Source organism: Capsicum annuum, chromosome 7, assembly GCF_002878395.1.
Source record: "Capsicum annuum cultivar UCD-10X-F1 chromosome 7, UCD10Xv1.1, whole genome shotgun sequence".
Lineage (NCBI taxonomy): Eukaryota > Viridiplantae > Streptophyta > Magnoliopsida > Solanales > Solanaceae > Capsicum > Capsicum annuum.
Genome location: NC_061117.1, coordinates 221429268 through 221454303, shown reverse-complemented (window position 1 = coordinate 221454303; position 25036 = coordinate 221429268). Strand labels below are relative to the sequence as shown.

At 30.7% G+C, this 25036-nt stretch overlaps 2 protein-coding genes across 2 annotated transcripts; both read left to right on the top strand.

Annotated features, from left to right (window-relative positions):
- Window positions 1-5218: 5218 nt before the first annotated feature.
- LOC107876908 (beta-glucosidase 18-like) lies at window positions 5219-12216 on the top strand. The gene is made up of 12 exons (XM_016723724.2): window positions 5219-5436; window positions 5533-5599; window positions 7548-7606; window positions 7706-7781; window positions 8223-8297; window positions 8415-8502; window positions 8842-9098; window positions 9343-9454; window positions 9865-10144; window positions 10695-10797; window positions 10915-11020; window positions 11827-12216. The coding sequence occupies exons 1-12, from the start codon at window positions 5284-5286 to the stop codon at window positions 12026-12028; spliced, it is 1578 nt and encodes a 525-aa protein (XP_016579210.1). The 5' UTR covers window positions 5219-5283; the 3' UTR covers window positions 12029-12216.
- A 3263-nt stretch (window positions 12217-15479) lies between these two features.
- On the top strand, window positions 15480-23270 carry LOC107878684 (beta-glucosidase 18). The gene is made up of 12 exons (XM_016725764.2): window positions 15480-15722; window positions 15971-16037; window positions 16379-16437; window positions 16545-16620; window positions 16920-16994; window positions 17164-17251; window positions 17815-18067; window positions 18509-18624; window positions 20538-20823; window positions 22152-22254; window positions 22362-22467; window positions 22888-23270. Exons 1-12 carry the CDS (start codon window positions 15576-15578, stop codon window positions 23087-23089), a joined length of 1578 nt encoding a protein of 525 aa, XP_016581250.1. The 5' UTR covers window positions 15480-15575; the 3' UTR covers window positions 23090-23270.
- The last annotated feature ends 1766 nt before the right edge of the window (window positions 23271-25036 follow it).

The window sequence follows — 25036 nt, the reverse complement described above, 5'->3', positions numbered from 1 at the left end:
TTTATAGTACTTGCTACTAATTAATTTTTAAATAATATATGTTACACTCCTTTGTCTTATGTAACTATGATAGTATTTGGAGAATATATATGTCGTTAAATATTTTAAGTTGTTAATTATTGTGATTTATGATACTTTTTTCGTCATTTTCAAATAATGTATGCTACTTCGTCTAACACAATTTATGTAGTCTGATAAAATTTGAGAGTCAACCAAATTTTTATATGTTTTAAAAAAAATTTAGCGTTAACTATTGTAATTTAAAGTAATTTTATATAATTTTCAAATATGTATCCAATTAAAAAATAAGATAAATAAATTACTTAGAATCCAAATTTTAATGACATGACTAATTTAGATTTGTATAGTATAAGCTCCTCAAAGAGGGAAATAAGCTCCAAATGCTAGCTCAAAAATGGAAAGGCAATTTCATTCTTGTTTGTTTTCTCATTCGGTGTCCGGTACCTGCATTGGAGTCCAACTAATTCGGATTCTCGCTGCATAGGGCCTCATTTGGGGAGAAACGCTCCCTACCAAGGATTTTTACATATCCAGGATTCGAACCCGAGACCTCTGATTAAGGAAGGAGCAGCCCCATCTGCTGCACCACAATTGGTAAGGCAATTTCAATCAAGTATACACAAGCGGATCATTTATCATACAAATAGACATGCAAAGAAGTACTATTATCTATGTTGCTCGGTTTCTTTAAAAATGATGTCACACTCATGTCGATTCTTTTGAAATATTTTAGTTTTGAAGGATCTAGCATACAATTATTGACATTTTTAAAGAGTTCAAGCAACATATTATCTGCGAACGAGAGCTCTACACGAATAATATGATTGTTTAAATGAAAAATGTTCGTTAATTCTCGTTTCATTTAAACAAGAGTTAAAGATAATGTATAAATGAGCAAATAAAAATCAATGAAAGGAAAAAAACTAAAGCAACATTTTCTTATTATTTAAATTAGAGAAAATGGTCAAAAGTCCCCAAACCTTTACCCCAAAGTAAACTAAGAGTGGTTATCAGTTGATTTGGTTCGATTTTATATACTATTAATTTGATTTCTTAATTATCAGCATATAAATATATTAAATTGATATTGAATGAATAAAATATTCATTTAGAAGGAGTTTAGAGCATGAGCTAACATTCATTTGACTAAAGGGATTTTTGATTTATCGATTAGTGATTTTTTTTCATCGAAGATAGTTCAACCACGTTTGGTATCACAAAATGATTAAGAACTACAATGGGGCAAATGAGCAACCGAGCCATGAGGAAATGAGTAGCGACGCTAGTCCTCGAAATCATTTCATAGAAGTTTATTGATATTTTCTTTTACTAAAGTAAATCGACTTAATTTAAAGAGAAAATGGTGTATTACCCTCCAATCTTTAGTCGAAATCTCAACTACACACTTATACTTTGTGGGGTCCTATGACCCCCTAAATTATTTTAATGTAAAATTATTACCCCCAAAATCTGACAATCTGTCATTTTGGATAAGGTGTGATGCACGCGCCAAAAACATTTTGACACGTGTTTTTTTGTTTAAAATTAATTTTTATTTACTTTCTTTTCTATTTTTATCATTTTTCATCATTTTTTCACCATTATTTTTTTCACCGTTACTTTTCATCTCTTTTCCTTTTCAAACTTTATTATTCCTACTTCTATGCAAATAATTTTTCGACGACCTTGAAGTGGAAAATAATGAACAATACCGAATTTGAAATTTTCAACGAGCTTGAAGTCGAAAATAATAAACAACATCGAATTGGAAAATTTCCGACAACCTTGAAGTGGAAAACAATGACCATATAATTATTAAATTTTCGACGATCTTAAATTCGGAAACAAAAAACAATACCAATTTCAAAATTTTCAACGACCTTGAAGCCGGAAACAATGAACAATACGAAATTTAAATTTTTCGATGACCTTAAAGAGGAAATAATAGAGAATTTTAAATTTTTTGACGACCTTGAAGTCGGAAATAATGGATAATACCCATTTTAAAATTTACGACGACCTTGAAGTCGGAAATAATAGACAATATCGATTTTAAAATTTTCGATGATCACGAAGTCGGAAATAATAAACAACAGCGAATTTAAAACTTTCGACAACCTTGAAGTGGGAAACAATGAACAATATCAATTTTTAAATTTCCGGCGATCTTAAATTCGGAAACAACGAAGAATACCAATTTCAAAATTTTTGACGACTTTGAAGCCGGAAACAATGAACAATATCGAATTTAGAATTTTCAACAACCTTAAAGTCCGAAACAATAGAGAATTTTAAAATTTCCAATGACCTTCAAGTCGGAAACAATGTACAATACTCATTTTAAAATTTACGACGACTTTGAATTCGTAAATAATGGACAATATCGATTTTAAAATTTTTGACAATCTTGAAGTTGGAAACAATGAACAATAATCATTTTGAAATTTTCGATGAATTTGAAGTCGAAACCAATTGATTTTGTACTTGGAGATGAGGAAAATGATAAATTAATTTTGGATGTCATTGATGAGTTCTTGGATGTCATTGTTTGTAAGAAAGAAGATGATGAAGAAGAAAAAAGAAAATAAATAAAGAAAAAGAATAATTAAAAATGAATATAGAAAAATTTTAAATAATTTTTTAATAAAAAAATTTTATTCTCACTCTCTTTAAATAGAGTGAAACGCACTCTCTTGCCATGTCAGCGTTCAGGGGTTAATAATTCCACTTTTAAATAGTTCAGGGAGATCCTATGACCCCCGCAAAGTATAAGTGTATAGTTGAGATTTCGACTAAAGATTGAAAGGAGGAAGGTAATAGACTATTTTCTCTTTAAATTAAGTCAATTTGCCTTAGTAAAAGAAAATATCAATAAACTTCAATGAAATGATTTCGAGGACTAGCGTCACTATTCATTTCCTCATGGCTCGGTTGCTCATTTGCCCCATCGTAGTTCTTAATCATTTTGTAATACCAAATGTGGTTGAACTATCTTCGATAAAAAAATCACTAATCGATAAATCAAAAATCCCTTCAGTCAAATGAATATTAGCTCATGCTCTAAACTCCTTCTAAATGAATATTTTATTCATTCAATATCGATTTAATATATTTATATACTGATAATTTAAATTAATAGTATATAAAATCGAACCAAATTAACCGATAATCACCCTTAGCTTAATGGTCAAGGTTTTTCTCGGGGAAGCACAAATAAAGTTGACCAATTAATTGGCGATTTAATAATATTTCAGTACACTTTCCAAAGTCCTATAGATATGCCTTTTTAAAAAAACAATTATTTTCTGTGTCAGAAAATTTCAAATGATTTTATCAAGTTAAATATTTTAATGTGGAAAATATCCCTAGAATCTTGAAAATCATGTGAACCGTGGGATCATGTCAGCAGCTCCCATCAAGTAATGTTGAATGAAGTGAGAGATTTACTACATATATATATATATATATATATCACTTAACTACTCCCTCCATTTAAGGAATGACCTACTTTTTTTTTTATTTTAAAAAAAATAATTTTTTTTATAATATTTTAATTTTAATTTTTTATATGATATATATAGGACCATAAGATTAAAGGACATTTTGATATATTTAACATAACTTTAATTTAAGGTTATAAGATTTAAAAATTTTCTTTATTTTATTAAATTTTATGTCAAATTAAAATAGGTCATTTTTTTTAAATAGAGGGAGAGGGAGTAGTACTTACAAAAGTGTTGCACCTTTCATTAAGTCAAAAAATGAAGAGATCATGGATCATTAAGGAGTGCTCCTCTTTCATTTTTTTCAAATAAAATCATAAATAAATATTTTTATATAATATTAAACCTGAAACATATGTTATATTTAAGGCAAAAGGTCAAATTTATTTCTTTACTTTGAAAAATTAGCTAAATATATCCTTCGTCATATTTTATTGTCAAATTTATCCTTAGTGTCATACTTTAGGGTCAAATTTACCTCTCTACTTTAGAAATTGGCTAAATATACCCTTCATTATACTTTGGGGTCAAATTTATCCTCTTTGTTAAGAAACTTTTCATATGTACACTTTTTAAATAAAAAAGCTCAAATGAACGTTAAATATCTCATTTTTTAAAAATAAAATACACCTTAATGTAATTCGTCTGATCTGACTCGAGCCACAAAGAAGACACAAATAATAAATATACCCCCTTCAGTTCTGTTGGCCAATTTTTCAACGAGATTAAGCCACTAAATATTTATCAGGCATAGCTTATGAAAAATTGATTTGTATTAGTGCAAACACAAAGAAATATATTCCTTTTTCAGTTCATGAATTTTCATCAGTGCAAACATAAAGAAATATATTTTTTTCTCAGTTCGTGGATCTGCATCAATGCAGAGCTCATGAAAAATGGCACTTGACAAACTAATGTAATAGATTAGGTCCATTGGATATTTCTCTGAATGATTGAGTTAAGATGTCTCCTTATGTGCCAATCGAACATCTCTTCATTCATATATATTTATATGCAATTTAGATTTATACAATTTTTTTATCATGTCATTTACTAAAAAAATTTATTCATTGGTTCTAGAATTTTGATGCATATAGAATTGCATACTAAATTTTGAAATTTGAACGTAATCGAACAAGATCAAAGTTTGCAATAGATGTTTTCTCTAGTTTCATGCTTCTCTGTTATCCCATTTTGTTTTACGTTTTGTTCATTTGTAAACTACCTACCAGCGTTGCACGTTGAAAGAGAAATATTTTTGTTCGTTGAAAAAATTCGACCACAAGAACTAAGGGAGGCGTATATTTGTTTGTATATTTTTTATGGGTCAGATCGACCGAGTTAGATTAAGATGTGATTTATTTTTAAAAAATTAGAGAATTTAACGTTGATTTGGGCTTTTCTGTTAAAGGAAGGTTAAAAGTAAAAAGCTTCTCAACCATGAGAGTAAATATGGGCCCAAAGTATGAAATCAAGGGTAAATTTGGCTTCAAAAGTACGACAAAGAGTATATTTAACCAATTTTTCAAAGTAGAGGGATAAATTTGACCCTAAAGTATGACGAAAGGTATATTTAATTAATTTTTTTTTAAAGCAGAGGGACAAATTTGACCCTTTTTCCTATATTTAATGTTCTATTTTACGTAACAGATAAGCACAACCAATCAGAGACACTTTAATAATAAGTACGTTTTCATTACCCTAAATATTGAGTCAGAGACAGACTATTTTGTAGTAGTACTAAAATTCAGAAAGAAAAATGAAGAATTACTCCTCTTTCATTTTTCTTCTCGTAATATTCCAACATGTTTGTGCAAATAAAATCATAGTAAATAATGGCTTGGAAGAAGAGGTGAAGAGATCAGAGTTTCCAAATGGTTTTCTTTTTGGAACTGCATCTTCTTCCTATCAAGTATGCATATACTATATATTTTTCACCTTTTATTTGTTGGTCTTAAATTTGTGACATATTATAACTACCTAATTTTGCAATTTTATGTGTGTTAAGATTGAAGGAGGATATATTGAAGATGGCAGAAGTTTTAGCAACTGGGATGCTTATTGTCTTATCAATGGTAAGTCTCATTCTTTTCATAATGAGTAGATGTGAGGTTCCAATTCAAAACTTTTATCTGTTTTGATATCATATTGATTATTAAAGTATGTGATCATCTAATTTTTCTTTTTTAATACAGATTTTTTTTTGTGTGGGTAGGGCGGGAAGGTCAGGAATGGGGAAATGAGTTCGGAACTAAAATATGCCCTCAAATTGAAAAAAGTATCAATCTATGTCATATAAAAAAAGTATCAAAATAGGTTTTGTGCATTTATTTAGTGTATAATTCACTTTTTATGGGTTGTGAACTAAACAAGTCACTTATTTAGTGCACAATTCTTTTTATTCAACATTGTGCACTTATTTAATGTACAATTTACTAATAAATAGACTGTGCACTAAATAAGTGCACAATTTATTTATTTCACTAGCCAATTGTTTTTTAAAATTGTATTTATTTTCACACAAGTTTATATTTGTTTATGGTTCTGCTATTTTTTACATTTTTAGTCTTATACACAAAAAAAAATAGCTTAAATTATGCTTCACATGCCTTTGTATTTGCCTTCATGCTTTTGTAAACACAAGTGATCTAAGATTATATTTCACGTGCCAAGTGATCTATGATTGATCCAAAGATCGACTCCAAACAAATTTTTGGATCATAGAAAGAAAATAGTACTAGTAATATTTAGTGTACCTGCACTATAAATTAGTCAGCACCAAATCACGTTTGAATAGAAATTGAAGAACATCAAAGAGAGCAAATTACTCAATACGATCAGAAAGACAAGAAATGTTGTCTACTCTTTTAACATGAAATGAAAACCACTGTGGTTACACGTACTACGCTTTTCAAGCAGAAATGGAACTAAATGTGTATTTGCCTTCATGCTTTTGTAAACATAAAAGACCATACCAAACGAGATAGCAGCCAACCTCCTTATTTTTCCCTTCGGCAAGTATATTTCATTGTTTTAGGGTGCTACTAACAGAAACAGTTACCAGGCTCACAGATTCACACACTTGTTAAATCATCAAGTATATATATATATTCATACTTACATATATACATATAACTTAAGCTACTTTTTTGTGTATAAGAATAAAAATGTAAAAAATAGTGGAACCACAAACAAATATAATCTTGTGTGAAATAAATATAATCTTCAAAAAAAATTGGCACGTGGAATAAATAAATTGTGCACTAAATAAGTGCACAATTTTTATTTTTTTTTGTTGTGCACTAAAAAATGAATTGTGCACTGAATAAGTGCACAATCCATAAAAAAATGGATTATGCACTTATTTAGTGCACAATTTGATCTTCACCTTTTTTAACGCTGTTGGTAAGACTTCCGTTAAAATTTAAAAGTATTGTGAACTTAATAAGTGCACAAAGTCTATTTTGGTACTTTTTTTTTATATGACATAGAGTGGTACTTTTTTCAATTTGAGGGCATATTTTGGGTTCGGACTCTGGGGAAACGGAGAATTGGATCCTAACCAATAAACTAAAAACTTAAATAGTCAGCCAACTAAAAATTTCCTATATGACCATCTAATCTAAAAGTTTAAAACCGTCAAGGAGAGAGCACACTTCTAATAATAGAATGTCGTGGCCAAGGGCGGAGCTAGCAAGGTCCTAGGAGGTTCATTCGAATCCTTTCGGCAAAAATTTCAATGTTTTTATATGGTTAAAATTTATTCACATATGTATAATAGATGTTGAGCTTCCTTTAACCTCTTCATGTATTTTTTTTTATATTTTGAACTCTCTTAATGAAAATTCTAATTCTGTCAGTGATTTTGACATGATTATAGCTACCCAAGATATAAGAGTACTAGTGAATTGAAAGACTTTATTTTTTACTTAAATACCATGCCTAGTTACATAGATTCATATATAAAATGGGGTGTGATTAATTAATAAATTTCTCCAATTTTTGTACATAAATTTTTTGCAGGTGCAATACCAAATGGAGGAAATGGAGATGTAGCTGATGACCATTATCACCGTTACATGGTACACACCGAATTAGTTAGTTATTTTGATTTTGACATTTGATAAAATATGTTAATTATGGCTTTAACTTAATAATTTGTTTTTAATTAATGATGACAGAAAGACATTGACACAATGGCCTCTGTTGGAGTAAATGCATATAGATTCTCCATTTCCTGGACTAGAATTCTACCTAGTACGTTTCTTTCTTTCCTTTTTTTTGGGGGGGGAAGGGGGTTTTTTTTTTTTTGTGGGGGGGGGGGGGGGGCTCCCCCGGTAGAAAATTATTATTTTTTCCTGAAATTATTAAAAAATATTCAGCGGCTATTCTCACAATATTTTGATTGAATCAGTGAAAAAAAAATAGTAGTATTTTCACGTGAAAAAATTCAGAAGATTCTTAGTGTTTTAATGAAAATATGTTTTGCACGATGTGTTTTCTAGTTAGTTGGTTTGGTGGAATGGAAAATGGATGGGGAAAAAATCATACGTATTTTATAACACAAAATTTCTCATTGATTCTTGATAGAAAAGGCCTATATTTTTAGTAGTGTTTATTGAATCAGTAAGAAGACACTAATTAAATTATTCTTATAGTAGATGTATTTGATTCTTTAATTATGGTGGTGCTGAACAGGAGGAAAGCTAGGGCCTGTGAATCCTGCTGGTATAAAATTTTACAATAATATCATTAATAATCTCTTACTCAAAGGTAGTTATTTACACTATTCTTTCTTTCATTCATTCATCTTCTTTAATTTAACAAAAAAGGCTAAATTAATTATGATTGATAGTCATACTAAGATTTATATACTGTAATAAATTACAGGAATAACACCATTTGTGACTATCCATCATTATGATTATCCTCAGGAATTTGAAGACAGATTTAGGGCCTGGCTCAGTCCTTTTATGCAGTAAGATTTTTTATACCGTCAGATCATCTTTATCTATTATAGTAAAATAATCTAAAATATATCTACTTTGGGTCATGTCCCACACGATAGTTTTTCCAAACGACCTCGTACCATTAGAGTATAGCTTCACCTTAGATGTAACTTTTTTTTTTCAACTATTAATATGAAATTTTGTTCATATATTTTTCAGTAAATATCATTTAGGTGACTTGACACTATATACTATTTTTTTAACTGATGACGTATATAATTTAAACTCTTACGTGATTGCTTATGTATAGTAAAAGAAATATATATAGTTCTCAATCTTAATTTGTTTGTATAATCTTTAAATTTTAGGGAGGAGTTTGTTTACTTTGCTGAGGTATGTTTCAAGAGTTTTGGGGATAGAGTGAAGTATTGGGCTACTATAAATGAGCCAAATTTATATATGGAAATGGCCTATTTGAAAGGAGCGTTCCCACCTTCACATTGTTCTCCACCATTTGGGAAATGTTCATCTGGTAATTCAGACACTGAGCCTTTACTTGCTGTCCACAACTCAATATTGGCCCATGCCAAGGCTGTCAAACTCTACCATCACCAATTCCAGGCAAGTATTAAATCCCCTTTATAACGGCATTGTTTGTCAGAATATTTTTCGGCTGCTATAATAAATTGTTATTATTATATATATAGAACATATAATATAGACATAATACATAAATGTACACTTTAACTTGACTTCAGCTAGCGTATGTGTTTTTGGGTGTGCACAAATAGACACTTAAATTATCATAAGCTGAACACGTAGACTCACGCGTCCTACGTGACAACTCTGTATGTATGAGGTGCAGGGAGAACAAGGTGGGATGATAGGAATGGTGGCCAGTGCTTACATGTATAAGCCAATGACTGATGACGAGGCTGACCACAAAGCTGCAAACAGGGCTTTGGCCTTTCATGTCGCCTGGTACGTACGTATATTTTTACATATAAATTTATATTTTAATTATCAAAAGTGTTGGAAGGGTTCAGATGAGTCCGGCGGCACAACGGTAAATTTTAACAAGTGATAGCAAGTCAGTTACCATATGTGGTATGCAGAACTTATTTGTCTTAATATGTGATTTCGGTTATATACTTTGTCATTTGTTGTTCTTAAACTCAATGGCCCATCTAATTCAGATTTACGCCTTATAGAGTATTTTAAGAGAGAATTAATTAAGCGAGCCATCAGAAATTTCTCTATTTGAAATTATTCTCAAACCTAAGTTACGGATGAAGAGATCTCATTTATCCCATATCATCCTTAATGATCTTTAATTTGATTTTCTGAATGTAAATTGTTTATGACCTTGACAATTTTAAATGACCTTGCAGGCTTCTTGATCCTCTAGTACATGGAGATTATCCAATAGAAATGCAACATTATCTTGGGAAAGATTTACCAAGATTCAGCTTTGAAGAAAAATTACTTATAATAAACAGTACAGATTTCATAGGACTTAATCATTATACAACATGGTTTACCAAGGATTGTCTTCATTCAAATTGCACGTGCATGGACAGTGATGTTCTTTGTACACATGGTGAAAATACTGCAATTCGTGGGTTTGTCCTTGTTACTGGACAGAAAGATGGTGCATACATAGGAGATCAAGTAAATATAATTTCTTCCATATATGATCATTAATTATTTAAATTATTCTTACTGTGATAGGGTGAATTTGACTCTTTAAGGTATGGTCCAGGGGCAAAGCTATAGTAAGCTACGGAGGTTCGGACATACAGTAGCTTTTACGTACACCCTATATCTGTATTACTAAATTCAAAATATATATATATATATATATATATATATATATAAAGCGAACCCATAGACAATGATTGTTGCTTGGCCCAATGGTAGATGTGCCACCGTTAAGGCCTCATTGGCCTCAGATGTTGGTTGGAACCCCATCAACAACATAAATCCTTTTGTCTTTTCTTTAAATTCAGAACCCACGGATTTCAAATCCTGACTTCGCCTGTCTCTGGACTATGGTCCACGTATATTCTACCTTCTTTAGAACCTAGTATATGTTGTTGTATGATAGGGTGAATTTACAAATACTTTAAAGAAAAGTGATCAGTGAACGCTATTTCATCCACAATAGCACAACATTAAACCATCAAGCTGATCTCTTTTTTTTTTTTGTTTTTTTTTTCAGATGGGAATGCCTGGAATGTATGTTGTTCCACAAGGCATGGAAGACATTGTTGATTATGTTAGCAAGAGATACAATAACATACCTATATTTGTGACTGAAAATGGTAAATATTAATCTCCTAATCATTTAAATTGATTATATTAATTTTTATGACTATTATATTGATTTACATAATTGAAGGTAAATTGTGATTTACCATATACTTCAATACTTCATGTAGGGTATGCATCAAATGAGTATCAAGATGGAGGATATGATATGGACTTAGATATGAAACGAATTAAATATCACAAAACATACTTAGCATCTTTGGCTCGATCAATTAGGTATACTTAATTTCCATTAATCTCAAATTTTCTACTACTTTATATGAACTAATATATAATATGGATCATAGAGTCCAAGTAGTGGCGGAGCCAAAATTTTCTCTTAGGGGTTCTAGAATTAAATCTACGAACAAATTGAAGAGGGTTCAATATCTTTTATATACACATAAAATAATAATTTTAATCATGTATAAATAGTATAATTTTTCATCGAAAGGGGTACCCCTCAACAAAGGGTAGCTTCTCTCCTGAGTCCATGTATGTTAATATTTGTTGTAGTTTGTAATATACGTGATCGAGATTGTCCTATATATAATAAAAGGGGAAATGAGATTGAACACTTCATATACGAGGTGTTTAAGAGGAACAAAACCTAGTTAAAGTGTTTAACTGTAAGTTGATGTCAATTTTAGGAGGCCATCAATGAATTCCACCTAAAAGTCTTGAATTTAAACGGACATATTTGTGCATGAAAAGAAGATGGCTATTCAGAATCGTCATTTCTCTAACTCTATAAATTAAACCTTCCTTCATGAAGTAACTAAAAAAAGAAAAATCTACACGTATATCGTACGCTTTGTTGTATCCTGAAGAGAATTATTTATATTTTCTACAATATGTATATATGAACAGTATCTCTTCAAGAAAATAATCTTTTCGCATCTAAACACCTTTTTTCTCGATTATATTTCTCTATTTTTCTAACAAGTTGTATGTTGTTTTACATCCATTTTTGTTTTTATACATCTTCATATTAAACTTAATTGTCTTTTTTTCTCTTCTTTAATATAAATGATAATTTACAGGAATGGTGCTGATGTGCGTGGTTATTTTGTATGGAGTTTGTTGGATAATTTTGAGTGGAGATTTGGATACACTCTCCAATTTGGGCTTTATCATGTTGATCCACTTTCGTTGGACCGAAGCCCAAAACTATCGGCCCATTGGTTTAGAGAGTTCCTCACTAACACTACCCTCAACAATATACAAGCAAAGAGCTCAATATAAAAACATTATTAAACTTTTTTGTATTTTTAATTCTATGTAATTTATTATTGTTCATTTGGAAATTTCTCTGTGATTTGAGGATCATAAGTAGTGTATTGCTAAAACTTAGGATGATTTGGATCACCTTGAGATACATTTGATATCACCAAAAACATCAAACAGCACATCAGTATTTCGAGTTGATATTTGGGAAGAACTCGGTTAATGTTTGTGATTAAAAACTATCAAATAGACGAAATTTTATAAGGATCCACTAGTCACTAAATAGTGGTAATCAGTTATTTTATTCTTCACACAATATACAAGAAAAAAGCTTAATTAACTATTTTTTTAGTGATTTTATTTATCAAAACTGTATATTCTATTTTTTTCGCTCTAAATTTCTCTATGAATTGAGGGTTTGAGTATTATTCGAGGGTAAGATATTTTGGACCTTCTTAAGAATTAAGATGTATTTGATTGTTAAAATACTTTAATATTTCAAGTTGATCTTTAAAAGAGCTCTATTGATCTTATTAACTTAGAGAAAAATAATATTTGATGTCGTGATCTGTTTATGAATATTTTTGAAGTTTATTATGTTTCGAGATACATGTTTCTACTGATTAGTGAGATTATAAATACTGATGTCCTACATCACTCATATTCTCAATTCAGAAAGAGAAATTAATGATGAAATTATATTTTAATTCAATTTGATAGAACATATAGTACTTAATTAATTTGTTTGTTAGAGCAGATCCAGGCTAAAATCTAATTATGATTCTTGATGCAACTTAGAAGATTATAAAATGGAACTCACCAGCTGGCTCAACTACTGAATTTCCCCCTCCCCCTACTTCACCCCACCCCCCACTCCCCAAAAAAATTATAATGTGAGTTTTGGAGATATTAAAAAATTTAATACGAGATTAACGTGGGTTGACTTTTGGAGGGAGGAGGTGAAGTTTATATTTTGAAACAATAACGTGTTTTGCACGTGAGTTAAAAAGGCAAAAACTCATGTAAGTATTTTGATCATTTTTTTTTATTTTTATTTTTTGTGAGTTTCATACTTGAACTATCAAGTATGTGAGTTTTCTTCTTAAATTATCACAAGTGTTTAGCTAAACATATTCGAATTATCAGTTTTTAGTGAGATTTTAGGTATGAAACTCAAATAACTGATAATTTGTGTGTGTTTCGCTCAGGAAGCGGAGCTACACTTGGCCGAGGGGTTCATCCGAACCTCCTTCCGCGAAATATTTTACTATTTATACATAGATAAAATTGCTTTTTTATATATATACAATAGCAGTTGAAACCCCTTCGATTAGTTCTCATATTTACTTCTGAAGCTCTTAACGAAAATCCTGATTCCGTCACTGATTTCGCTAAACATGTTGTGATAGCTCATAAAACTCAGACATTTTAGTTCATGCATGAAACTTAAAAAAAGTATTTTAAGTATGTTTTTGACTCTTCACTTTAAGAATTTCAAATTTTTTATTTTCTTTTTTAATCTTCAGATTAAATTAATCAAAAGAATTCACATAAAATATAATGGAAAAATAATAAAGCGGAACGATCTATTAAATTGTAATTTTTCGTGGGTCCTCGCAAATTTTAGGCGTGATGTCTGCATCAAACTTTATAATCATTTTAAAATTAACCCCATAAGTGTTACAAGTCAGATGGATGTAGATTAACTCCCTCCGTCCCATTTTATGTGTCGCTATTTGATTGGGCACAAAATTTAAGAAATAAGAAAAGACTTAGTAAATTTTATCAAATTATTCTTTATAAAAAAATGTGTCAATATCTTTTTTTTAATTAAGTGGGACAAATAAGGGTAAAAGGGTAATTATGCCTTTAAAAAGTTGTTAAAAAAGGAAAGACGATACTTATTTTGGAACAAATTAAAAAGAAAATGATGACACATAATTTGAAACGGAGGGAGTATATTTTATTAGAAATTATGTCAAAATAATTAAAATATATATGCACCAGCATCAAACAATTCGATATTCCTTTCAATTATTATTACTAGTGGTACAGCTCAGCATTCGAAAATATGGTAAAAACTTACACGCACCCAATATATACATTAAATTAATATTTTTTATTATGATTAATTAATTAAATTAAGTAAAATACATGTTGATTAATCATGGTTAAGTAACATGAACTCTAAATTCAAACATATGACATGCATCTATTGACCAGTGACGGAGCCAGCATCTTAATTGAGAGGATTCAAAATAAAAAAAATGTGAACGAAATAATTAGTCGAAGGGAGTTCAGCGTTAACTATATATACATGAAAAATAATCTTAAGCTTGTATACATATATAGTATAATTTTCCGCCGAACAGGGTTCGGATGACCCCCTCACTATGAGTTGGATGCACCACTAGTATTGATTTGGTGTATACATTGGGTATGTGTAAGTTATTAGAAGTTGAAATGTTCTCAACAACATTATTTTAGCACTTCGTTTGGTTTGGAAACAAGTTATACCGGGATTAGTTATGGTGGGATAAGTTATCCTGATATTATTTTTTAGTGGTTATTTGATTTGTGTTACTAAAAATAACATGTAGTGCATTGTTTGTAAAAATATATTGTTTGTTTACTATAATACCCTTCACAATATTTAGTTTAATTATTTTCCTTTATATTAAATCATACAAAAAAAATTAAAAAGTTACTGATATTTTTTTAACTTTATTAGTTTCTTTTTTCTAAAAATATATGTTAAGAAATTTATGTTGATATTTTTAAAATGTGTATGAAGATCTAATATTTCATGTTAAATTACTTATTTTGTTCTAAATTCCATAAAATATCGATAATCTCATTTTTTGTCAAAAAAACTCATCATAAAAAAATGTGAAAAAGAATTACTCTCATTTTCATTATTTAGTATCATTAATATTTGGGGAGTCAAATTATATTTTTTTTAAAAAAATAAATTTTCAAATAATTTTAGCTAAATATAAAAATATTTTTTAATTTAGTAATTATGCATGTATTAAGTTAGAAAGGAAATGTTAACATACTTTAATAACTTGTCCATGATAAATTTTTTAGGAAAAATGAAAATTTCCGTCCATAATAAATTTGTTAGGAAAAATGAAAATCTATATATGTGTGAAATGAAAATATAGGGTTTGAGGGTACTTTTGTCATTTTATATTTTATACCAAGAATAACTTAAGTTGGGATAATAATCCCACCATATCTATGGATAACTTATCCGGGAACTAATTATTAATGCTACCGGAATAAATTATCCGAAATATTGACAACCAAATGAGTGCATAAATTTTTTATCTCGAGATTATTATTTTATTCTGAAATTATTTACATTAATACCGCAAACCAAACCGCACCTTATAGTATAATATTAAACCAGAAACATATGTTATTTAATGTTCTATCTAACATGACAGATAAGCACAACCAATCAGATAGACTATAGTAATAAGTACTTTTTCATTACACTAATTATTGAGTCAGACAGACTATTTTGTGCTACAGTTTTATCTAAAATTCAGAAAGAAAAATGAAGAACTACTCCTCTTTCATTTTTCTTCTCTTAATATTGCAACATATTTATGCAAATAAAATCATATATGGCTTGGAAGAAGAGGTGAAAAGATCAGATTTTCCAATTGGTTTTCTTTTTGGAACTTCAACTTCTGCCTATCAAGTATGTATATATCTCTCTCACCTTTTATTTCATCGCAAAATAGCTCATATCTAATAGTAATTTTTTTTTATATTCCATCACTAATTCGCCGTGAAATAGAATTAGTGATAAATTTTTGTAGTTCAGTGACATAATATAAGTTGTTTGTTGTTAATTCCTGTTTCTTTTTTCCCTTTTTGGTACTGTTTATCTTGTCTCATATATATAGGCATCCTAATTGAAAATGTTCAAATTTTAATTTGTGTTAGATTGAAGGAGCCTATATTGAAGATGGCAGGAGTCTTAGTAATTGGGATATTTTTACTCATACCAATGGTATCTCTTTCACATTCTTTTACTTTTGTATAAAGTTCTCTAGAAGTTCCTATAATACGCGTCTGCACCTCTGATGGACTCTGACGCCCTCTTCTCCTCTCCTTTCATCCACGTCATTCTCGTCCTTGGGGGCATTTCATTCACAAAGTATCTCCTCCGAGATGCCACTATGTTGGTGTCCCGTCGAGGGTATCTTTCTAGCGAGAGGTTCCTTTTGTCTCGTGACGCCACCCTCGAGGATCTTTATCCAATACAAATATATACCAAAAAGAAATACTAATCTTTAGTATGTTGCTTTTATATAAGCTAATAGTATGTTTTTTTTGCTTGAATTGGTTCAGGTAGCATTAGAAATGGAGCAAATGGAGACATAGCTGATGACCACTACCATCGTTACCTGGTATATACTAATTAAATTAACCATGCCATATAATTTGATCTAGCAAAAATTAATTTAAACCATAGATCATATTGTTTTTTGTTTTAATCAATGATGAATGGTGACAGGAAGACGTTGACATAATGGCCTCACTTGGAGTAAATGCCTATAGATTTTCCATTTCCTGGAGTAGAATTCTACCTAGTATGTTTCTTGTTCTTTCTTTATTAATTAATTTAGCTCATTAATTTTAAATTATCTGTCTTAGGAAAATGAGCTTGAGTCTAATTGATCCGAACGCTAGTTCAAGAGGTGGGGATCACTCCATCTTCCACATACGTTGCCCATCCCACTCAGGAATAGTAATGCTTTGAAAAAAACATGATCTGTTAAGTGAAAGATGTTAACGAAATAATTAGTCTTAGATATGTCTTAATTCAAATACATAAAGCTACTTTATTAACCTTAATGCGTATTTGTTTTTGACTCCTTATTATGAACAGGAGGAAAATCAGGGCAAGTTAATCCTGCTGGAATCAAGTTTTACAATAATGTCATTGACAATCTCTTACTCAAAGGTGACATTTCTACTATAAATATTGTTTGATCTTCATGCCAACTCTTCTTTTATTATATTTATTTGCACATCATGAAGTTAAACTTACACAGGAGTTGACCAAAATTCAAGATTATGATATACTAGCTAGTAATATTAACAGGTAAAATATATATTGCAAATATTTGCAGGAATAACACCATTTGTGACTATCCATCATAATGACTATCCTCAAGAATTTGAGGACAGATTTGGTGCCTGGCTCAGTCCTTTAATGCAGTAAGTTTTATTTATTCTCTAGTTAAATCCGGCTATATTATATAAATTAATAAATACTTAATAATTAATTTAGATAATCTGGATGGAGTGTCATGCTATAATGTTTATTTTATGATGGGAATCAACAACACCAACATACTTGTAATCCTACGAGTGAGGTTTGGAGAGGGTTGTACATACGTAGACCTTACCTCTACCTTATGAAGGTAAAGTGGTTGTTTCTGAAAGACCAAAACAGCCGCTCATTCAACCACTTAACTAAAAATAGTTGGGAAATATATAATGCATGTACAATTCTATGATGGAATCAACAACAACAACATACTTGTAATCCTAAAAAAGAGGTCTGGAGAGGGTTGTATATACGTAGACCTTACCTCTATCTCGTGAAGGTAAGGCAGTTGTTTCTGAAAGACCAAAACAGCCGCTCATTCAACCACTTAAATTAAAAATAGTTGGGAAATCTATAATGCATGTACAATTCTTGTAGAATATGTATATGGCCATGTACTATCTATATGTATCTAAATATACTGGCTAAGAAAAGTAAACTGTGAAACCAGGGAAGAATTTGTGCACTTTGCAGCAACATGTTTCAAGAATTTTGGGAATAAAGTGAAGTATTGGGCTACTATAAATGAGCCCAATTTATATTCAGAACTAGCCTATATGAATGGATTATTTCCACCAGTCCATTGTTCTCCACCATTTGGGAATTGTTCATCTGGTAATTCAGATACTGAGCCTTTACTTGCTGTTCACAACTCAATATTGGCCCATGCCAAGGCTGTCAAAATTTATCGTGAGCATTTCCAGGCAAGTATTCACTGTCTTTTTCATTCCGTTTAAAAAAGAATATAACTTTTTTGTCAGTTTTGGTGACGCATCACGCATGTTGTACTTGTGTCGAACAGTATATGTTGTTTTGGTACTACTTTGTTATTTTCTTTGTACTTCTATTACATCCTTTTCTACACTGTTATTGTCTTGAGTCGAGGATTTTATCGGAAACAGTCTTTCTACCTCACCTTCAGATAGAAGTATGAATTGCGTATATATACCCTACCTTCTCCAGACCTACTTTTTGTGAAAAATATACTAAATATGTTGTTATTAATATATAAAGGATATTCTTTTTAATTAAAGATCTTAAGTCCTAAACTCTTCCCTTAATAAATTTTTTTGTTTAATTAAATAGGTTCACATAAAATAAAACTAATGAAGTTGCAATTAACTAATACTAGTGTATACTGGCAGGTGGAACAAGGTGGGATGATAGGAATGGTGGCCAGTGCTTATATGTATAAGCCAATAACAAATGATGAAGTTGACAAGAAAGCTGCAATTAGAGCTTTGACTTTTCGTGTGGCTTGGTACGTGTATACATATTTACATATATATAGATATACAAAAAAACACTTACATCTAATTATAATTTAGGGTAAATTAAGATGAAATATGCATATTTAACCAATATTGTAGTAATGTAGTTAAGTGGTGATTGTGTATACTGTGTGTACACGTAAGTTGATTTGAAACAAACATCAACACTGATAATTTTTATTTTACTTACAGTATTGTCAATAAACTCTATAACATGTGATAACAGGTCAATTAGCATTTAGTTTAAGTATTTGATCTAAGTAATATATTCTCTAATTTAGATTCATACAGTATAAGCTCATTTAAGAGGGAAATAAGAGTCCTATGCTAGCTCAAACGACCTGAGATTATCCATCAGGCCAGAGGCGGATCCAGGATTCGAAGTCTCCGGGTGCCAAGTAGATCCATCGGTCAAATTAATCGGAGACTTCAAATCCTAGATGCACGTCAACTAATGAACAAGGGATTTGAACCCCTTCGATAAAAAACTATACTATTTATACATGATTAAAGTTACTCTTATACATATATATATATATATACAGTAAATATTGAACCATCTTCGACTAGTTCTGTGTTTACTTCTTTCGATTTTGAAACCCCTTGAATTTTGATAGCTTCAATTTTTTGTATGTTCTAAAAGAGAAAGCAAAAAAATCTTTCAAAGTTACAAAGGGTTGTGGATATTGAGAAAGAAATGGAGTAATGAGGTTGCGACGGTGACTAACGAAGAAATTCCGCAAAATGGAGGATGAGAGAAGAAGCAAGAATTTCTGGGCATGGTTTTTTTTTCCCAAAGTTGATGAGAGAGAAAGAGAACAAGAACACTCCATGGAACTAATTAACTGAATTAATATGAAATAAAAGAAAAGTAATTAACTAGATTAATAAGAAATGTTCATTTCTTACTACCTAAAAGTAAGTTTTTTGTTCTTTTCCTCTTACAGAAGAGATAGCAAGCATGCCTTTTTATGCAACGATTTCTTCTTCTCTTATGATTTATCAAGTTACAAGGGGATTGACTGGTTTTTCCAATCGCTTCGCGCAAGACATTGCTTATGACAAATGGTTCACACGACAGGTGCACGATCTACTTTGCACGTTCCATCCTTTAGCCCTTTGCCTATCGGCTTGGAAGGCAAACTACCTTAATCCATCTTCGACTTCGTTACGCTCAGAAGTTTCAATAAGCCCTAAAGTCTATTGCCGCCTAAAACCCTGCCAAGAGACCGCTGCTTTATGTTTGATCCTATGTACCTATAGAATGCTATGCGTTCTCCACTTTCGAATCTCGCAAATAAAGAACGTGTTTTTTCCTCTGACTTTCTTTATCATTTGCGGAGAGAAGAAAGCGGGCTTTGCTCCAGCTACCGCTATCCTTGGAAAATCAAAAGAGAAGGTAAGCTACGGCTTTCAAAGTTACAAAGGGTCGTGACGATGACTAACGAAGAAATTCCACAAAGTAGGATTGTGGAGATGGTTTTTTTCCAAAGTTGATGAGAGAGAAAGAGAACAAGAATAAAGAAGGAACATAATGAGTTAATGAAACTTCTCAAAATTAAGCTGCTAGAGGGTTTCGAACCCGCGCTTCTTGGGTGGCGGAACATAAGATCATTTGCCACTGGCACTGCAGACAGCTTTTGATCTTTGGGTGGCGGGTCTAGTTTATAAATAATTTTGATATATATATATACACCCATATATAGAGTTTCCGTCAAAGTTTGTGGGTGGCGTGGCACCCTCACGGGCCTTAATAGATCCGCCCCTGCATCAGGCTAACTCTGTAAACACGTCTTATCCATCATACTACAATCTAATCTTTGATGAATATTTAATTTGATTTTTCTAGTGTAAATTATTCATGACCTGAATAATATGTATTAATATGTAAATGATCCTGCAGGCTTCTTGATCCTCTAGTACATGGAGATTATCCAATAGAAATGCAACATTATCTTGGTAAAGATTTACCAAGATTCAGCTTTGAAGAGAAATTACTTATAAAAAACAGCACAGATTTCATAGGACTTAATCATTATTCAACTTTGCTGGTCCAAGATTGTCTTTATTCAAATTGCGCATGCATGCATGACAATAATCCTACATGCACCCATGGTGAAAATCGAGCAATCTCAGGTTTTTTGCTAACTGCTGGACAGAATAAATATGGTGCCTTCATAGGAGAAGAGGTATGATATTCTTACACATCATTATTAAAGTGAATTTATTATGTATGATAACTTCATTTCCGTATGATTTATAGGTTGAACCGTAATATTCCTTTTTAGCCGTGGCGGAGCTATCTTTGTTCGTCCAGGCGGTTTATTTTCGACCGAAAATTATACTGTTTTTATACTATTTTTACATGGTTGAAAATATATCTTCATGCATATATAGTACATGTTGAACCCCCTTCGATTAGTTCGTATATTTACTTCTGAACCCCTTCAACCCCCTTCGATTAGTTTGTATATTTACTTTTGAACCCCTCCAATAAAACTCCTTGCTTTTTAGAGGAGTGAGAAACAAAAGAAGCCATGAACTACTCCCTTTACTAATAATAGATATGTATACCTTTATACTTGTAATTTGACTCATTTCAGTTTTTACAATACTAGAGCATAATTATTAAAGAAAGATAAGTATTAAATAATAAAAAATAATAAATAAGAATAATTTAGTCAATTTAATATGAAGTTAATGTTTTTCTTACGGGAGTGCAAATAAAAATGATAGAAAATGATTTAAGAATTGAGGGATTAAATTTTGGCCGGGAAACCAAAGCCATTTTCATCATCACAATATCAATATATATATATCAGTTACGAATTTGGCTTAGGTTATGACTGATCAGTAGCGTAATCAAAATTTTCTCCAAATAAATTCAAAATATAGAAAAGTCAAGAAACTTTAATGTGCATTTTTTTCATGAAAGAATTCAAATATGAACCCCCTCCACTACCCTAGCTCCGCATATGCGGAAATGTATGCATCAGCAGGGGCGGAGCCACCTTCTACTAAAGGTGGTGAAATGAACAACCTTCGTCGAAAAAATAAAATTGCATATGTAGGTAAAATGCTATTATATTTAATTAAATATAAAGGTTTGAACAACCTTAACGCAATTAAGAAATGTAGTTTAATGTTGGTAGGTGTTTAGTAAAGGTCAAAGTCAACACATGCACGGGCTTGATCCCCAACTGTTGCAATTTATTTTTACCTTTTTAATATTTTTAAAGAAACTTCTATTTTATTGAATACCCTATCTAAAATTTTTGGCTCCGACACTGTTCATCAGTTTGAATGGCGAGCTCGACTTGATTATGCAGTCAGTCATTAATGTTTGTGTCATGCATGGATGTGGGCTATCTACATAACACTCGCTAATTTGATTCGATCCTTTTTTGGTCGTCATTGTGTAGTTTGTAAACACAAGATGGTGTATCGAATTGCTTTTTTTTTTTTTTTTTTTTTTTAATAATAGTAATAATTTAACAATATTAAATTGTTTTTTCAGATGGGAATGGCTGGATTGTATGTGGTTCCACAAGGCATGGAGGATATTGTTGATTATATTAAGAAGAGATACAATAACCTGCCTATATTTGTGACTGAAAATGGTAAATATTAATCTCCATGTAGAATTTATCAGTTATCACTAATTATCATGGTCGATTATGGATGATTTTACGCAACTAAATGTATATAATCAAATTGTTACATTTAGGGTATGCTTCAAATGAGAATCAAGAAGGAGAAAATGACTTGGACAAAGACATTTATCGAGTTAAATTTCACAAATCTTACCTTGCATCTTTGGCTCGATCAATCAGGTATTCTTTGATAAATGATCACCAGCTATGAGTCAGACTCAATATAATTTAATCAATCCTATATGAACTAATAAAGCACGTATTATAGAGTCCAAGTATCTATATATATACACAACTTTTTCTTATAAACCAACGTAGCTTGTAAGATCTAAAATATAAATTATAGGCAGAAAGGTAGAGGTGAAATTTGACTTGGCCTCGAATGACATTTACGCCTTTCAACTTTGGGTCTGCACAAACAGACACTTAAACTTGTTTAAAGTTGAATAAGTAGACATACACATCTACATAGCGTCTTATGTGGCGTCTCACGGCATTGCACCTACATGTAATTGGGTCTGGAAGCAAATCTAGGATTTAAATTTTGTGAAATATTCATATTTATTAATATCTTTTTTACATCTTAATTGTGATGAACAGGAATGGTGCTGATGTGCGTGGTTATTTCATATGGAGTTTCATGGATAATTTTGAGTGGAAATTTGGTTACACTATTAAATATGGGCTTTATCAGGTTGATCCTCTAACATTGGGCCGAAGCCCAAAACTATCAGCCCATTGGTATAGAGATTTTCTCACTAACACTAGCTTCAATAATATACAAATAACCAGCTCAATATAAAATAATTTATCGCGTGAGAATTGTACAATAATTAGTTGGACTATTAAATTATGACACGAGAGCTTTGTATTATTGAGAAACTCCAAAATTATTATTTGTATAAAAGGTTTTTTGAAACTCGCTCTGGGCGAGGCACTTGTAAAACTCTGAGATTCGTACGTGGTGCTTACGCCTTAAGCATTTGATTGTGCGCCCTAAACATGTTTAAAACTCCATGATTAGAGCCAATGGCGGATCTACATACAATTCAGGGGGTTCGGACCCCCTTCGTCGAAAAATTATACTATTTTTACATGGTTAAAAATATTTTTATGTATATATAGTAAATGTTGAATCCCCTTCGATTAGTCCGTATATTTACTTCTGAACCCTTTTACTGAAAATTCTGCCTCCGCTACTGATTAGAGCTCCATCAACCATTTTTACGAAAATCATGTGTCAAATTTCCGAAAGTAGAATCGTTGACCACCAAATTCTTTAAAAAGTGAGTAATGAACATTCAATTCATCTATAGTTATATGAAAATTGAAAATATATACTCCCTCCGTCCCATTTTATATATCATTGTCTGACTAGATATGAGCTGGGATCCAAAATATGTCATGGAACTAAAAAATATACCAAAATATGTCATATTTTTAAAGTGTGACCAAAATATGCTTAACTCTCTTTTAACGGAGTCTATTTTCAGAAAATGTGCATAACTCTCTTAAAAAGAGAGTTATGCATTGTTTTTAACATAACTCTCTTAAAAAGAGAGTTATTTATTAAAAATTACATATGTATTTCTTTTTACATAACTCACTTTTTAAGTGAGTTATGTAATAGAAGCCGCACAACTCTCTTAAAAAGAGAGTTATACATTTTTGCATTTTTTAACTCGTTCAAAAATTGAGTTGTATAATAAAAGTTTAACTTGCTTTTTTCCTCTACGTAAATATAATAAAAATTATATAACTCACTTTATAAAAACTTACATATTATGTGAACAATTAATTTATCTTTTAAAGTTTTATTTTTTTAGAAAGAAGGTCAACTATTATGAAACGGAGAAAGTAAAACTCACTGATTATATGAGTTATGTAGAAATAAAATACATAACTCACTATTTAAGTGAATTATCCATTATATGAATATAACTCTACAAATATATGAGTTATGTGCAAATAACCTTTTCCACCAACATTCATATTTCTCCTATTTAAACAGAAGTATACATTATAGACTCTTCATTCTGTATTCACTCATCTCCTTTTTTGAAACTACGTCTTTCTTCATTGGAATAAAAATGAGGCCTATTGATTGGTAGCGATATTGACGCCGACTGTGGAATTGATTCTACTTAAGGATAAGAGCTCATGGATATGCCTCTTTGTTCAGAATTTGACCTCACATCATCCTCACTCGATGATGAGTCATAAATGCATTCACCGCCCTGGCATTATTAGGCTCACTATCATCTCCCTGTGACAATTCACCATAATTTGGTTGGTCACCATTTTCAATATCATCTGGTACAATGCAATTTCAAAAAAGGAGATGAGTGAATAAAGAATGAAGGGTCTATAATGTATACTTTTGTTTAAATAGGAGAAATATGAATGTCGGTGGAAAAAGTTATTTGCACATAACTCATATATTTGTAGAGTTATATTCATATAATGGATAATCCACTTAAATAGTGAGTTATGCATTTTATTTCTACATGACTCATATAATCAGTGAGTTTACTCTCTCCGTTTCATAATAGCTGGCCTTCTTTCTAATTAAAACTTTAAAAGATAAATTAATTGTTCACATAATATGTAAGTTTTTATAAAGTGAGTTATAAAAATTTCATTATATTTACGTAAAGGAAAAAAACAAGTTAAACTTCTATTATATAACTCACTTTTTGAACGAGTTAAAAATTACAAAAATGCATAACTCTCTTTTTAAGAGAGTTAT